Below are 18,848 nucleotides of genomic sequence, written 5' to 3'. Positions count from 1 at the left end.
CACCTCCCCTTTTGTTTTGAATATTTAATTTACAGTATTTTTGACCGGTTTTTGTTTAATTAGTTAAATGCCTAACTATTTAGCATCCTCTATTAAGAGGATGCTAATTTGTATTTTTTGACGATTGCCTATTTAGGCATTTAAATAGGACTACTCCCCGCTGGTCTCCGGGGGAGCTGGGGACCTGGGATGGAGGGTCCTGCACGGAGCGCTCGCATCGGGAGAGATCCTGCGTCACTTTACCGACTCAGACGCCGCGTGCCCTTTCTGCGGACAGTCCGAGTCGGTGGCTCACATCTATTTTCTTTGCGCCAGGCTGCAGCCATTCTTCCTGCTTTTGAAGAACCTTCTGTTGCAGTTCTGGCTGCATTTCTCCCCCACCCTCCTCATCTTTGGGCACCCTGTTCGTGGCTCCAACAAAAAGAGAGACCTCCTCGTCAATCTGCTCCTGGCTCTTGCTAAACTGGCCATTTACAAGACCAGGAAGCGTAAGATGAGCGGGGAAGGTCTCTTTGACTGTGGAGCCATGTTCAGGGCCCTCGTCCGGTCTAGGGTTAATTTAGAGCACACCCACGTGGAGTCTGCTGGCGACATGGCATCGTTTGTGGACCAGTGGACTCTAGGAGGCGTGCTCTGTACCACCTCCCCTTTTGTTCTAAATATTTAATTTGCAGTCCTTTTTTTACAGGTTTCTTTTTATTTAGTTAAAAGCCCATTCCTTTTAGCATCCTCAAATTGAGGATGCTAATGAGAATTTTTTTTATGAGAATGTCCTATATATTGGACGGTCCCATTTAATGGACTTTTAAATAGGACTACTACTACTACTACTACTACTACTACTACTACTACTACTAATAATAATAATAATAATAATATATAATAATAATAATAACAATAACAATAACAATAACAATAAGTAGTTGGTCGCTTCATGAATTGTCATTTCACATAATCAATCTATAAATCATGTATTTTTTCAGACCCGCGGTGTTGCCTGCCTTATAGATACTGTCTGCAGCTACTTGTGCATTCTCCCTGTTGTTGCCTGCGGCGTGCCATAACATAAAATGGGCAGCAGTAGTGTTGGAATTAGCATGAGATCAGAATGCAAGGCGTGTTCCCTGGGAAAGCCCGGCTTTGCTCCACCTGATGGCGGTATGAGGCAGACCCTGAAAGCAATTGCGTGGGAGTTCCCTGCTCGCTGGCCAGGTCTGGGTGGCGCAGTGACTCAGGATCTCCTCTCTCCCATCCTCCCCCACACAGCAACGACCATCCCCGCTCCGTGTAGCAGCTGAATCCAGGCGGAGAGACACAGGAGATACGCACCAAGTGATGCTCCTGCGACTGCCGCATCCTCCTCCAGCACAAGCACGCAACTAATTAAAGGAGTAAACCACTATCACAAACCACACTCTGCTCATGAAGATGACTAACGTTGACATGGTCATAAATTCCACTGACAGGATGGTCAAATGTAAGTACACATATCTCGTCTATCGCATAGGGGGTGCACTGGTAAATCTGTGTTGTTCCTTTTGGGGGAAAACATATTTCGTTTAAAAAAAAAACAATGCATTTTTTAATGGCTTTAAACATGAGTACCTAAGTACTCGCGTGGAATGGTGGTACAGATTGTGGCTAGCAGAGCAATACATGGTGTTCGTCTTTAATAAACATACAAACAAACACAACAACCCTTCGTTATTAACGGTGCTTATTTATATACATAGCTATTGTTATTAATAGACTGTCAAATGATGCTAATTCGTGTTTTGGGAATGCATTCAGAAGGTGTTCGCGAAGGCGGTGATGCAGCAGGATTCTGAGGCAGAATCATGGCTATGCTGGAGCTGTAAGCCATTCAAATGCATGTTCAGTCTGTAGCAGTACACTGGGCGCCCGGAGGATACATTTGATGCTTTTTCGAGGATTTGTTTGCTTTTTGACTGCTGCATGATGTCGACGTGCGGGTGCAAAGGTTTGACTTGTAAAATATGGATTTTTGTTATTGTGGAATAGATTGATGTACAGTAGACTTGCAACGTTTCAGTATTTTACGTGTTGAGATTTTAACATACAGTTAGCTGCTACGTACTTGCTAAAGGATGCTGTTTGTGATGCATGTAGAAACTGTTTTCACTTTACACTTGAAATGTGAAAAATGTATGGAATACAGGACGAGCTCTCTGTGGCCAGTACAATTAAGATGCTCAGTGTATCAAGTCAATACGATTAACCACAGCCGCGATGATTTCAGCGGTACATGAAATCTGATTAGTGTTTAATCTTTTGTCCTTTTGGGTTTCGAGATAATGGGATGCTATTAACATTCTCAGGGAGGTTTGGGTATTCTACAGTACATTACAGTCGTGTGTTTTATTTCAGCCTGTCGTAATGTGTGATTTACTAGACATGGATTGGTCAACAAAATGTGCAGTTGGGATGTTAACTGATATAATGTATTTATATAATGGATTTATTTCATTATGTATTTATAATGGGGTTTTGTTTGGCAAGCCCAGCCTTCGTTTTGATTTTGTCTCTGCAGCTAGCTACAATCGGATCTGAAAATTGAATTTCTAAAGCTGAGCTACTTATTAACATATTGCACACTGTCCCGTGTTTGGAGCACTTTACCCAGTTATTGCAATTCCAGATAAATTTTTTTATTGAATATGTTTTTTAAAAGAACGATTCACATCGTTATTCTTAAGGTGCAGATTCATTTTTTTTAAATGAGTGCGTTTTTAGAATCAGGAGACAGTATAAAAATATAATATCCATAACAAATATATTTTAGGGACGCAAACCTGTCACTGTCATTGATCTGAATGATAACAAAAAGCAATCTTCTTCTTCTTCTTCTTCTTCTTCTTCTTCTTCTTCTTCTTCTTCTTCTTCTTCTTCTTCTTCTTCTCCTCCACATCCTGCTCTTCCTCCCCCTCCTCCTTGTTGTCTAATTATTAAATGGCACCTGAGTAGTATACTGAAGTTGATATGTCTTCGGTCTTGCATAATACACATTCTTGGTAATTCAATATAGAGTTATCGATTCTAATCATTTTTCATTATTATTTATTATGTTAAGTTGTGTATCTTACTGTTATACTGTATTTAGCTCAATCGTTACAGAGAAGCAAAGAAAATCAAGTTCATTGCCCTAGTTTAGAAACAAAGTAGGACACAAGGCACTGTTATATTTTGAATGAATTTGAAATTGTCATTTTTTTTATATAAGGTAAAATATTTACTAATATTCAGGATATACCAGCTGTATCTTTCCTAGTATCAGAATCAAAAAACAGAATATAATATTAAAATAACTGTAAAACTGTGACTTCTGGAATTATTACCTGGAGAATGCCTATTCTATTACAGTTGGCTCCTCACAGAATAACATATATGTAGTGACACGCAGGTAACGGGGAGGAAGCGTGTGGCCCTATCGCTGTAACGACACCTTGCAGAATGACTGGTGAGCGGCTTGTAGCCTGTTTTACCTACTAAGACCACCTACTTAATATCTTGGTATCCTGAATATATAACTACCCATTATTCAAATGTAACATATTACAATACGCAAGACAGTGGCACTCCAAATATCCCACCTCCGTCCTCTTTCATCTGTCCCAAGACTTGTTGTGGGTAATGCTGTACCTTTAAGTTGTGCTCAGTAACAAGCCTATGCTACATTGAGTGAATGAAAAGATACACTGCAGATCAGGAGTGCATGGAAACATACACTGTGGATCAGGGGCACCGGAGCCATGGGGCAGGGGGGCCAAGCCCCTCTCACTTTTTGACAAAAGGAACATGTGCACTGCGGGGATTGTAGAGCACAGTGTTTAGTTGTAGTTTTAGAAAGGTTCCTGCGCCGTTGCCTTGGAATAATTTCATTTTAGGCCAAACCTAATAAATAAAGAGTTTGTCAGAATTGCGTCTTCCTGACATTTTCTTATTTTTTTTTAATTCTGAAAGCAGAGAATGTGCATTCCAGACATTTTTCATCTGCTCTGACTCCAGTGATGACAGCGCTGTCATAAACTCATTGACACTACATTTTATTTCCATATCAGGTATCCTTTTCAATGCAGCCAGTAACAGCAGGCTACTAATGCAGCCATCAACTAGCGGAATTGCTCCGTGATTGTGTATCTACAATAGCAGTGCAAAGACACGTTTGGCTTTACAATGTTTAGTCTCAAAATACCTGGACACTGTTTAGAGAAATGTTGCTTTTTACCATTTTTTCTATATAAACCATTGCAATAAATGTGATTTTCAGCATATGCAACATTAGTAACCAGTCCTATCATGAAGTCCCATGCAGCAATGCCTACGCGTTCCAGTACTGGTGCGTGACAGGCTTGCAACTGGTACGCACCAGCAGGTGTTCTTTATGACGATATGATTCCTTAACCAGAATACTCACTCAATCACACCGTCGTAATGTATCTGTTTGTACAACTGAAATCACAGAGAAACGAGAAATTATGATGCAGGCCCCAGACTCCAACTAACATGGTTTTGACAACTGCTTTTTGCCAGTCCAATCGTAGAGTGCCTCAACAAAGTTTTAAGTCAACACAAACAATTTGTTTTTGCCTATTGCATCTAGCATCCCAGATTGAATAGATTTAGTTACATTATTTACTGGTTCAGTGGTCAAAGACAAGGGTTTGTAACCAGGAGGTTCCCGATTCAAATCCCAGCTTAACCACTGATGCATTGTGTGATTCTGAGCAAGTCACTTAACCTCCTTGTGATCCATCTTTCGGGTGAGACGTTGTTGTAAGTGACTCTGCATCTGATGCATAGTTCACACACCCTAGTCTCTGTAAGTTGCCTTGGATAAAGATGTCTGCTAAATAAACAAAACATTACATTTAATGATTTAATTGAGCTGCAGATTCTCCACTTAGATGATGAGCTGATAATATCTTTCAGCCAAAGAAGCGGCACGGTCATTTCCATAGACAGCCGACTAGAGTGCACTCGAATTGGCCTGAATTCTCTCAGAACTCGAGTTGATGGACAACTTGCTGGTGAAAAGGGTGATGTTTCCATGCTTTTTCAAGTTATAGAAGTTATCACATGAGTTGGGCAGGAAATACGACCGATTTTCCCCAGAAGTACTTGCAAGGTAAATGTCAAGATGTGAATTCACTGCAGACGGCATTATAATAACACTTCCACCAATCAGACAGGTACATACAGATTCGTAGCGACCCCTCCCTCTGTCAGGCTTGTATGCAGAACAATTTAGTGAAGCGCAGGACGGGAGAAATAATATGTCAGATATCAAAGTGGATATGAGGATGGCAGTGATGAAGCCAATTTGCTTGAAAACATTAAAGGTAGACCGGACATTTCCATCAGTGGAGTTAAAAAATCTGGAATTGATCTGATGCAATCAGAAACCCAGAGGCCCTATAAACTGCCTGCTACTGTAGTAGTACTGTTCTTTTTGTATTTTAAGTATTTGTGTGTTATTTTACAAGGTTTTATGAGTAACATCCAAAAGTGTTTATGCCAGACTTATTAGAAAATCTGTAACAAAATGGTTGATTGTTATTTTCGATACCCTGTTGATACAACTACTGAAGACATCCATCATGCAGGTATCGCAAAGTCTAGAAACAAAACAAAACGTTAAAATAAATGAGTTCTGCACAATATAAAACGGAGCTGATTTTACCAGTGCTTGCTAGTCTATTAACCAGTTTCAAATAATTTCAAATTAAAGCATTTTCGTTTTGGCTTTATATTTTAAGTTTTCATACTGTCCTACAATTACATGGTACTGTGATCATTCCACTCTATTAAAATTTTAAAACTGAGAGATAGCAACCGAGAGGTACCTTAAAATTAAGGTCCATATGAGAACAATAAATAATGTTAAGGCAGCAATTCCGCTGAATTGAATAATAGCCAAAATGTCTCGTTATACGGTATATTCCTGCCCACTACAACATTTTTGATTGACATTTAGTGATGTTGTTTCCATACCAGAAATGTGAAAGCGGAGCACACATAAATACTTTGGACTGTAATTAGAAAGTGTACTGCTGAAAAAAGAAAAGGGAATTAAAAATGAAATGTACTGCAGATTACTGTAGTAAAAAAAAATGGTATTCAGCTAATTTAGCTCTCATATTGTGCTAATGAAAATATCTGAAATATATGAGAATGTGCTTGCTGTGGTGTATTTATATAGTAAATATAGCAGAACAAACTCATTGCAATTGAAACTTATTTTTACTGAAATATAAACGGTAACATGTAATCAGAAGAGCTGTCTGTGTTACACGAGCTGGGGAGCTGCATCATGCTATTTCCATATCACAACGGTATACAGTTATAGGTGCGGTCACTAATTCCATACACATGCTGCATAGATTAACCATTCAGAAGAATGAAGCAACAAGTGAGTACAGACACAGCCAATCTGGTTGTAATGGGGTAGGTCTCAGTTTAAGATTGGTGGTCCCTGCTGGAAACACTGGCACTTCAGATGAATAGGTTGAAAACCACTGGTCTAGAGAGAGCTATGCCACATCAGTACATGTAATATGCTAATATTTCAAGTACTCACTGACTTTTTATGCTAGATATTATATTAAAAAGGCATTGTATTTCACTGTCTTATTTAATTGCTTTTCAAAAAGTAATTATTTTCTATAAAGTATATAGTATAACACCAATAGAACATCAGATTGGTACATTTAATTTTTTCATGTTGTGATGACTTGTGGACCATGTTTGTACTATATGGTATTATTCCAGATTGGGTTTGTAATGTGTTAGTTTCCGTAGATCTTTGAGTAACATGTGGTTTGCACTGATTGAATGTTATGCTCTGGGGAAAAAAGACAAAAATAGGTTTAGTATGAAAGGTTTACCAAAACAAAAATTGGAAATTGGCTCCAAAACTCCAAGGAATAATATGTTTTTTAGGATTGGCATAGTGTGGTTAATATTGCGACGTCTCAAATACTGTGGGGTTTTTATTAAATTTTTCTCTAGAGTTCAGGAGCTGCTGTCCTGTTCTATGCTGCCATAGAACTATGTATTGTAGGCTAGATCAGCCAAAGAGTCTTTAAATCAGTAAGCGCCAGCGCCATCTAGTGCACAGCAGTGTATTTCTGACAAAGCAAAAAGAAAATTAATCCAAAGTGGAAGATCACTAGATTGCATTGGCTCTTACTTCAGTATGCTACAGGTTTCTAGGGTAGGCGGCTAGCACTGAAGAGAAACTCCTGAACTCCTCTAAAAGCATCTTAAAGCAGTTTTATCAGAAAGTAATAAAACAAGCATTTGAGTACTTGCAATCAAAAGCACTCAAAAAGACACGGGCAATAGTGAAATAAAGAAATGAGAAGTTCCTTGCTCGTGCAGCACAGTGAATAGGGTTGAGCAGAACAGCATACTCTGTTAAGCAAAGGGATTATTTCCTGATATGTGTTCTGTAATATACATCTATCTATTGTATGCCAGATGAAGTTATGATGGGCTGATCTGACGACTTTGATATTGAACTGATAGTAGGTACTCAGTTGACTTTGATATTGAACTGATAGTAGATGCTCAGTTGACTTTAATATTGAGCTAATAGTAGGTACTCAGTTGACTGATAGTGAGCTGATAGTAGGCGTTCAGTTGACTGATTTACAGTTCTGTAAATTGTATTTCTTTTTATTACTTTGTACTGCTCTTTAATTATTAACTTATTTACTTATGTATACTGGTGTGTTTATTACTTGTTTGTATTGTTTTTAAGTATTTTCATTTCTGTATTCTAAAAAATATGTTTTTATTTTACTTATTTTCTCTTGTTTAGCACTTTGAGACAAATATTTGTGAAAGGCGCTACAGAAAAATAGATTTGATTGATTGACTGGTTGACTTTGATACTAAGCTGATAGTAGATGCTTAGTTGACTTTGAGATTGAGCTGATACTAGACACTCAGTTGGCAGGTGCTTCAGTATCAATGAATGAATGAGAACCAGTCTAAGTAACCTGTTTGATTAGTGTTCATCAGATACATGTCTTTACATTTATTCATATAACATATACTTTGATGTGTTGTGACCAGCTTTCTCAAGCTTTCCCGTAAGCTGGTATGCGTTTGTCAACCCGATGCACCTACTACTGCTGATACCTCACCCCACTGGAAACATTTTCAATCTAGCGGGCAAAATCTATTGCCATACTGGGGTCATGTGACTTTGTAGTTTCCGGATGACAAAGACTTAATGCTTTGAGATGTTGCCATCATACTCTATACACAGCTATATTCTGTGATTCTCTGGGTTAGGGTTAGGGTTAGTACCAAGCGTGTGTCAATTGTACAAGTAAAATTAACCCTTTCCTGCCACTTATATTACACAACCGCCACTGTCAGTGTCTAAATCTCATATCTCAGAAGCTATCTGAGGCATGTGCATGTTATATAAATCTCATATCTCAGGAGCTATTTGAGACATGTGCATGTTATATAAATCTCATATCTCAGGAGCTATTTGAGACATGTGCATGTTATATAAATCTCATATCTCAGGAGCTATTTGAGACATGTGCATGTTATATAAATCTCATATCTCAGGAGCTATTTGATGCATGTGCATGTTATATAAATCTCATATCTCAGGAGCTATTTGATGCATGTGCATGTTATATAAATCTCATATATCAGGAGCTATTTGAGGCATGTGCATGGTTATATAAATCCTACATCCTAGATGTGTTGGGGACCATGTCCTTGACCTAATCTGGCTGCTATATTGAGCTTTTGTGACTTTTTGAGACTTTTGAGTTGTACATTGCTCTATTCTTTTCTTGGTTAGCTTACATTACCGGTATTGTCCAGAAAAGAAAAAAAAATGTTTCACTGACGCATTGTTTTAATCACTGACCATGTCGTGAAAAAGTGTCTGTATAGTTGGTACACAGCTGTAATCTGTGATTCTCCCAATAAAGTTCAATTACAGGTGATGTCCAGTACACATTTCGCACCATGTGTTTTTTAACCTCTGGACATATCCATGCACTTGTTCACATTTCCTTTTTACTTGATTGTTTTGTTTACAAATATTTAATTTCTAGTAAATCAGTGGTACTGTTCCTAGAACTAGTGGTTATCACTCCTGAGGCTTGATTTAGAAGTATCCCCTCCTATCTGTTATGGAATTCCACACCAATGGGATGAATACAAACTTTTGAATTCACCCACCGTATCTCTCTGTGTAAAAGCTGTGTACATTTTAACATCAGGACATGTGATGAAAATGATTGGTCACAGCTTAAAGCAGACCAGGGATTGCCAAAAGGCAGGGTGGTGCACAATGTGGTACTGCCATGCAATGCATACCCACATTGACTAGGTCAGTAATGTCAACAATGAAAGTGACATTTCAGAGAGAGTAATCCTTTGATGTTTGTCTAAACCATCAAAATGAATGTTGTGGCTGTTCTAGTGGTAAACATAACATTTACAGAGGCAGTGTGGTCCAGTGGTTGTAAACAGAAGGTCACTGGTTCAAATCCCACCCCTGCCACTGACTGACTCCAGTCACTTAACCTCCTTGTGCTCCATCCTGCAGATGAGTTGTTAAGTCAGTGTAGTATTGTAAGTGACTCTGCATATAACGCACAGTTCACGGCCTACCTCTGTAAAGTGCTTTGTGATGGTGATCCACTATGAAAGGTGCTATATAAAAATAAATATGTTGTTGTTATTATTATTATTATTGTAAGTATCAATCTTAGGTGCCCAGTGAGATCAGAGAGGACACCTGCAGGGCTGGCCTTTGTAGCTCGATGACACCCACTCTCGAGTTCCTGGGTGTAAGGAAGCTGGCTTGGTTGTAGGATTAGAGGACACCCACTGAACCTTCAGATCTCCTGAGGAGAACTGTTGCTGTGAGGGGGAAAAAAATAGACATTGCAAATTGGGGAGAAAAATCGGGGGTCAAATAATTGGGCACACTAAAAAAATAAAATATTGAGGAGTGTACCCATACGGCAATAAATAAATAAATAAATAAAACCAAATGGCAAAGTATGTCTTTTCTGTTAATATGCACTGTATGGGTGCAGATTCAGAATTGCAAGATGGCAGTGTGTTGCGTTAACGTGGAAAGAAAATGGAGCTGAAGCCTTGGTTCAGAACTACTTTCTGTTCTTCTTAAATGTTGGAATACTTGATTACCACTAGCAGTGGTTTCAGGAAGATCTCAGAGGTGACAACAGCAACAAACCAGGGCTGATATGTAGCAAAGAGGCTTCACTTTATAATTAGCGTTTCTATTACAGAGCCCTATTTTTTAAAAATATTTTGTACAAGTTCCACAAATAGGCAGGAGCACATTAAGAATGAAATCATGCCAGCTTTGTAGAATATAGGTCATCTCGACTGTGTTTATTAGAGTGGAGTGGGGGAGTGATCACAGGAAAATAAAGCTTACAAAATGTTGTATACAGACTCCTGTTTACTCAGAGTCGAGTCAGAACACAGGGCTGGTTGAATGGAAATGTTGTACACAGCCTCCTGTTTACTCAGAGCTCTTTACAACTACAACATCACATTCAAACTTTTAAAGTGCTGTTCAGAAACAGTGCTGTATATTTTGACTGGATCAAAAGGCCAATTTACAGTAAAAAAAATCAAGCCAAACCCACTATGTAACAAATAAATACCCGCTATAGTTTGAAATAACTTGCGCTCCAAGGGTAGAGAGAGCGTCCACCAAGACTTTGAGACAGGAGGGTACGACTAGGGTACACCTGGCGCATGACTAGGTCATTACAAGGGCATGACTGGGGCACAGCTGGGGCATGACTGGGGTACGACTGGCCCATATAGAAAAATAATATATTGCAGTATATGTCAAAGCAATAAAATATATTTAAAATACATGGCAATATGTTATCATCTCTTTCCTGAATATATGCTGTATAGTGCAATATATTTTAAAATATATTCTCATATATTTCAGAAAACTTTAAAATATATTTCAGTACATTCCTACATGAATACAAGATGGCAGAATTCTAAATATATTTTGGCTTTCATCAAAATATATTGCAATACACTTCACACTGAAAGTGTGAGGGTACAGAATGGTTTACCTTGTCATGTTGTTTAGGCGTTGATTTTGTCTGTTTCGTTACAGGGCTTGGTTTTTGCTTTTTTTTTGCATCTTTGGTTAATTTTACACTTGTCTTATTGTTGCCTGTGAGCAGCACTGTTGGTACAGTGGCACAATCATTTTTATATTCCTGTATAAATAAACCGTGGACACCTACAAGGCGTTTCACTGTCACTTTCAAAGTCTCCCACTCTGTCAGCTGATACCCAAAAGCCCATTTTGACAACCTGATAAAGGCATGATTGTGAACTGCAGTGCACAGGGGTTCCTCGTTGCTCTTAACATTGGACAGATTCTACAGTCTTCTAGGTGAAAGCGATCCTATTTGTTATGTCTGGAAGTCTGTGATGAGGCTGGCCAGTGAAGCAGTGCATTATGTTGGAGGCCTTTGCCCTGCAGTGCAAACCAGATCAGCACACAGCACAGTGGACCCACATACTGTTACACAGGGGACAAGTACAGGGCATGAACAAAACGGTGGAGGTATCTGGGACATGTAGCACACACTTGCATGGAAATGGCCCTCCCTGTATTCTGTTTCCTTTTCACTGGTGTGTGGGGGGTGTCAGTTCCTTGGTCTGCACCAGTGTATGGAATATCAGAATCCATTCAAATAGAATTTAACTGGTTTTAATTAAACATGTAGTCAGATGTTTTTAACCCTACAGATCCCTACAGCAATGTAGTATAAATTGTTCATCAAGTATACTCTATGTTCTTAACCAGTGATGGGGTGTTGTTTAAGTTAATGAAATGATGAATTAAAAAACAGAATCTCTAATTATCCTTAGTGATCTTATAGAGGAGACAGTCATACAAGAATACAGGGAATAATTTCCTCAATTAACAAGTTACAATGACATTCCTCACTGCTGAATGTACACCCACATAGAAAAATGTCACATATGATTATTTTTAAAACAAAAGGAAAACCTAGATTTCATTAACTTGTGCTTAACTATATCCTGGGGCTCCAGATCCAGTGCAGTGGAACGGTCTCAGTCACTTAGTTTTTACGCGCACAGCTGCCACATCCCCTTTTTGTATCAGTTCAGAAATCTAGAAAACATTATTAACCCTGTCACATTTGTAAGTTGTCAAGTTGAATGAGTCTGCATGATTTTCTTGATTATTTAAAGTTGTCTGGATATATTGTCAAACCAGTGCATGAACAATCCATTTACAGGAGTCCAAAACACCTCTGTGTCCTCTTTAAACGTCTCCCCTGAGATATGCTATATTCCCCACATATATATGTTTTGGACTCCTGTAAGTGGATTGTTCATGCACTGGTTTTACAATATATCCAGACAACTTTAAATAATCAAGAAAATCATGCAGACTCATTCAACTTGAAGTTTTAATGATTGTTATGTAATGAATGATGTAATGAATGATGTTACAGACCACTTCGGATCCCAGCTAATATGCAGTCTGGGTGATCCAGTGCCTTACAAGTTTAACAGGATTAATATTTCAGAACAAAATGTTTATCATATGTTTTTTCCCTTTTTTCATTCATGCAATTTAGTGACCACCGTTAAATTCTAAAACATCCAATATATCACCCTATAAAGCTAAAATATAATTCCTATACCTTAGAGCAAATGCTTCAATATAAGTGAGATACACATTCAAAGTGGTGCTTACCTTCCACTATATGGAAGTGTAATGGTAGAATATAATGTAAAAACAAGAGCTGTCATCAAAAGCTGAGGCTTCTGAATATGATCGAACAGCAACCAGCTTTTTCAGAGATCTTCAGAGCATGGACCACGCAATTTGTAGTTAGCAAATCAAACGATGCTTGACTGAAGTCTTGCCTTGACTTTTGTAGAACATTTTCTCCACTTCATATGTCAGACCCAATAAAATCAAATTATTTGGTTTGTTTTACAACCCTTATCTTTTAAGTCAATGACATATTTAACCCTTATAAGTCCATTTATTCAGCACTTTATTTAGCTGCTTCAGGTCCAATTTATTTTCGCATGCGCTGTTTATTTTACATGCGCTGTTTAATTTTTTTTTTTTTTTTCAGAGTAGAACAGGTTTAAAAGGCATTAAATTGCAAAATGACACTCAGTACTGTATCTCCAGCCAAGCCCCACCCCTTATTCACTGCAATAAAGAAAACAGACAGTACTGATTGGAGGAGAAACCTCAGACTGAAGCGAGGTAACCAGTGGAGTACCACAGAGATCAGTATTAGGTCCTCTGCTATTCCTAATCTACATTAATGATTTAGATTCTGGTATAGTAAGCAAATTTAAATTTGCAGATGACACAAAAATAGGAGGAGTGGCAAACACTGTTGCAGCAGCAAAGGTCATTCAAAATGATCTAGACAAGATTCAGAACTGGGCAGACACATGGCAAATTACATTTAATAGAGAAAAGTGTAAGGTACTGCACGCAGGCAATAAAAATATGCATTATAAATAGCATATGGGAGGTACTGAAATTGAAGAATAAATCTATGAAAAAAACCTAGGAGTTTTCATCTAGACAATGTGGGGAAGCTATAAAAAAGGCCAACAAGATGTTCGGATATATTGTGAAAAGTGTTGAATTTAAATCAAGGGAAGTAATATTAAAACTGTGCAATGCATTAGTAAGCCCTCATCTTGAATATTGTGTTCAGTTCTGGTCACCTCGCTACAAAGGATGTTGCTGCTCTAGAACGAGTGCAAAGAAGAGCAACCAGAATTATTCCGGGTTTAAAAGGCATGTCATATGCAGACAGGCTAAAAGAATTGAATCTATTCAGTCTTGAACAAAGAAAACTACACAGCGACCTGATTCAAGCATTCAAAATTCTAAAAGATTTTGACAATGTTAACCCAAGGGACTTTTTCGACCTGAAAAAAGAACCGGACCAGGGGTCACAAATGGAGATTAGACAAAAGGGCATTCAGAACAGAAAATAGGAGGCACCTTTTTACACAGAGAATTGGGAGGGTCTGAAATCAACTCTCCAGTAATGTTGTTGAAGCTGACACCCTGAGGTCCCTCAAGAAGCTGCTTGATGAGATTCTGGGATCAATAAGCTACTAAAAACCAAACTAGCAAGATCGGCTGAATGGCCTCCTCTCGTTTGTAACCTTTCTTATGTTCTTATGTTTCACACACATCTTTATAGATGTGCATAATGGTAAATCCTCTCCTGATCACTTGTTTTATCACCAAACTCCTGAATAATGCAATCCAAGTCATTATTTTATTACTATAACATCTCAAAAAGTTCTGCAAATGTCCATGAGCACTGGATGCAGAAGCAGCTATCTCCTTTGTTTATGTCTGTGTTATCTCTGTAGTGCAGGGGCTATGAGATTTTTTTTTCTTTTTTCGGGTTCATTCGGCTCCTATCGGTCTCACTCACCCGTTGAAAGATTTTCTCAGCTTTTTTACGGAGAAAAAAAAGACTAGAGACCTGTGCTTTTTGATGATGTTGGACAGGGTCCGACATCGGACTGGAAAGGGAAAATTGTAAACATAGGACCGCAGAGGGTTAATAAACAGCTTTGTATTAAATTGTTTGATTTTTAAACTTAACAGTTTCTCTGTAATAAATACTTCTCTTTTCTATTACAGTAAAACTTAAATAAGTGCAGCACTTCATTTTAGTTTTAAATGTAATTCTATTTAAAGGTTGCTATTTATCTGCAATACCTAGAAGGCTCTGTGTTCACAAACATCTTTCCAATTAAAGTTGCTACCTTCCTGATAAGAACTTACACTGTAGACAACTTTTCTACTCAAACTTACAATAATTTCTACTTTTATACAATGTTCTCAGAGACTAATAAAGAGTACATTATGACTTTTTTCTGAACAATGTGTTTTAACAATTTGTTTAGTATTTCTGCTGCCTTTATATTTTTTAAAATGTATTCATTAAAATATAAGTATTTTGTTAAACCTGATTATTTTGGCCTCTTTATTTATTCCTGTGTTTGTATTTTTGTTTTATTTTGTTTATTAAAGTGTGTCTTGGCGCTTCGTACTGCTGTTTCCTGGTCTCTGAGTCTTCTTCTGGCCTCTCCCTTGTCACAACACTGTAAAATAAATGTAAAGCCTCTGACAGAAAGGTGGAAGAGTATTATTAAGGATATGACTTGCCAGTGTTCTCCCTGCACTCCATGTCAGAGTGCTCCACCTATGCTGTTTCTATACCAGGTGTGTCTGGATGTAGCCTAACTGAACATGTGCTTTTTCTGTATAGGGAACCTGATTAGCCAATCAGCAGCACCTGGCACGGTGAATCAGAAAACAGCAAAGTGGAGCACTCTGCTTCCCTGACGATGGAAAACACTGCTTTTATTCCAAAATGAATTACAATGCAGGCGTATCACAGCTGTATCTGAAAGCAGAAATATATTTACGTTGTCAGTGTTTTTAAAGACATACAAGAATGTGAAATATTAAAAATCTAAATTTTTAAATGTGGTGTGTACATACATAAATCAGTGCTTCAAAGACAAGTATTACACATGTGGGCACCAGGGACACTTTCCCTGCCTATGTCTCAGTTAAGATTGATGTAGTGTAAAAACTCAGCCCCAATTTCCCTAGTTTTTCCTCGTTAACGTAATGTTATCTTAATATAGTTATTTTTTGCAATGATTTTAAACTGTATTTGTTTATGAACACATAGTTTTTTTAAGTAGAGTTTTAAATTAAGTGCAAAGAAACTATGTTAAGGTAAGGTTAAAGTCCCCATATCAAGTTCCTAACAACTTTTTACAAAATGATAATATAATGTATTTTAATGCTTGACTCGTTTAAAATGTTCAATTGTGATGCATAGTTTCTGCAAAATATAATTTTGGCATTTTGTCAGGAAGGCATTTTCCAGCTGTATGACCATCGACCGCGTAACGTCATCGGAGATAGTGGAATCTCACTATACACTGTATAAATACAGCAATAGATGTATTCGTGTGAACAATTTTGAACGATTTAAAGGTTACATTCAGTTATGCCTAAACGTTGTATTGCGGCAGGTTGTTCTAATATAGCCACTGACAGTATAAGCCTCTCCAAATTTCCACCAGGCGAGAAACTTCGGGCAGAATGGGTTATAAGACGAACTCGCTATAATTTTGTAAGTCCAACTCAGCACTCTGGACTTTGTAGTGCACATTTCATGGAGGATTGTTTTGACAATTAGCCAGCTCTAATCATTTGGAATTAATGTGCAACGCAAACAAACTTAAAAAGGATGCAGTACCCACAGTATTTAAAAGATAAATCTCACCACATCCTGCACATTGAGTCTAACCCGATCTACCATCTGACAGAAACAGTACAAGCAGTACACCAGTGCAATTATTGGACCAGCAACAAGACTGTGGCAAATGTGGGCCTAACAACTGCACACCCAAACGTATCACTGTGCTCAGACTTCAAAGAAAGCGAGTAAGTTGTGTTAATTTACTATCTGGTACATGTCCTGTAGAAGAATTAAGCATTCTGTACATAACATTCATTGACTGTAGGACCTATAGCAATTAACAGCCAAGGTACAGCTAGTCACTTAATTTAAAGTTAGGTTCGCCGGCACACCGAAATGCAATTGGTGCTGTGACGCATTTTTCGATAAAATCTTTTGAAATCTTCTTCTTGGGAACCGATGAAATGATTGATCTGAAACTTGGCATACTTCATCAGCATCCAAACCCACATCAAGTTTGCGAAGCAGAAGTTGCTGTGATAAATTTTAATGTCAAAATGGCTGCCAAATCTTATCGAAACGCGCCCCTAACAACAAACTGCTGCTGTTTGAAAACCGTTTGTCCAACAAACTCCAAACTGGGTAGTTATCGTCCCAGTAACAATAGAATACAAATATGTGAAAATAGTGATGTTTTATAAAACAAGATGGTCGCTGCTTATATGTTTAGATTTGAAATTTAAACCTGCGTCAGTTGACAAACGATATACTTGACTTAACTCCAAACTTCACCAGCATCTTACCTGATACTGTATCAATAAAACTGACTTTTAAAAAATTGTGTTGACCGGAAACTAAAATGTCTGTTTGACGCATTTTTTTAGAAACCTTTTGAAATCCTCTTCTTGGGAACCAGTGAAGCGATTGATCTGAAACTTGGCATATGTCATCAGCATCCAAACCCACATTAAGTTTGCGAAGCAGAAGTTGAAATGATTGATCGATACATTTTAATGTCCAAATGGCTGCCACAAACTTTAACAAAATGCGCCCTTAGCAGCAAACTGCTGGTATTTGAACCCGTTCGACCAACAAACTTCAAACTTGGTATTTATCGTCCCAGTAACAGTGGAATACAAATATGTGAAAATGGTGATGTTTTATAAAACAAGGTGGCCACCAGTTATATGTTTACATTTGAAATTTAAACCTGTGTCAGTTGACAAACAATTTACTTGACTAACTCCAAACTTCACAAGCGTCATCCTTGACACTGTAGCAGTTCAACTGACTTTTAAAAAAATGGTGTTGTAGTGTATGCACAGAAAGGCAAATATCGTGGAACCCTTCTGCAATGTTACACATGAAATGTCCTCTATCTTCTCACAGACTTTTTCTATCTCTCTACAGCAGACGCTTTCTTTCATGAGAAACATGGGGCAGCAAAATGTGCATTGACACCTGGAAAATAACAGCACAACATTGACATAACAGTAAACGGCCCCGCATAGTCCCTTTACAAGCTTTCACCTCTAATTTATGATCGCATGCCAAGGTTTAGAGCTGTAGATAGTAAGTGTTTTTCCACTAACACTGTCAGTCGCAGTCAAACTTGCATCTGCACAGCATTCATTTTAATAATTTGAATTAAATCAGCCTCATTTCCTTTTACAAACATTTTCATGAAAAGGACCTACCATTTGTTATTTTGCAACCTCTCAATGTCTCTGTGGACATTTCTGTCTCGGTTGTCATGTGAATTGGAGCCCGAACTTTCCTCACCAGATGTTTGGTAAGGCTCGAATCTGTAGGGCTGCAAAACACCTGCCTCGGATTCCTGGTTATCAGATGCTGGTGTCTGATCAAATTCGGTGGTAGATTCCGAACACGACAGTTAAAAAAACTTGAAAAACTCACCATCCTTCTCCATTGTTTTCCATACAGTAAAATAGAGATACTGCCGACACTTCAAATGAAGTGTTTACACTGTAATGCCTGAATTTCGACAGGGATTATAAATATTTAAAATGTGTATTTACATGTCTTTATTGGCCAGCATGACTTACAATAACACAGAGACTTTAAGTTTAACTTTAAGTTTGCAACATCAACCCATTGCTGGTATAAAGCAGTGATGAAGTGCATTGGGTATTGTATTATATTTGTTGAACAGGGTTAACAGCTGGACAAATGCTTTTTTCTGTTGTTTCACGCATCAAGCTGAACTGATCAGTCTACTCACGTTGTCAATAGCAACCCATATAGTTCTGCCAGGAAGCATCACTCCTCATGTTGGGTAATGTCTTCATTACCATGCAGTGTGGCAGATTGGACTGCAGCCCATTGTTTATTTCACCTGGTTTAGACACGACAGCAGAAAGGGACCCTTCATTTGACTTGCTGTTTTATAGAGGTAAGGGACTGCTTGGTAATGACTCAAGGCTGAATAGCATGTGAAATTCAAGCTGACTTGCACAATATTTTTGCATTTCAGAATCACACACAGGTTGTATTTAT

General features: G+C 38.1%; 1 protein-coding gene across 1 annotated transcript in view; it reads left to right on the top strand.

The window, feature by feature from the left end:
• The first annotated feature begins 1,203 nt into the window (after nt 1-1,203).
• LOC121297616 (serine/threonine-protein phosphatase 2B catalytic subunit alpha isoform-like) overlaps nt 1,204-18,848 on the top strand; it is a 216,447-nt gene continuing 198,802 nt past the window's right edge. Inside the window, exon 1 of the mRNA XM_041224059.1 lies at nt 1,204-1,477. Within this exon, the coding sequence (XP_041079993.1) occupies nt 1,423-1,477 (55 nt within the window). The 5' untranslated portion in view covers nt 1,204-1,422. The remainder of the gene's footprint in view (nt 1,478-18,848) is intronic.

This window comes from Polyodon spathula, chromosome 22 (genome assembly GCF_017654505.1).
Source record: "Polyodon spathula isolate WHYD16114869_AA chromosome 22, ASM1765450v1, whole genome shotgun sequence".
In the NCBI taxonomy this organism is placed as follows: Eukaryota; Metazoa; Chordata; class Actinopteri; order Acipenseriformes; family Polyodontidae; genus Polyodon; species Polyodon spathula.
This window is presented reverse-complemented; position numbering and strand designations above follow the sequence as displayed.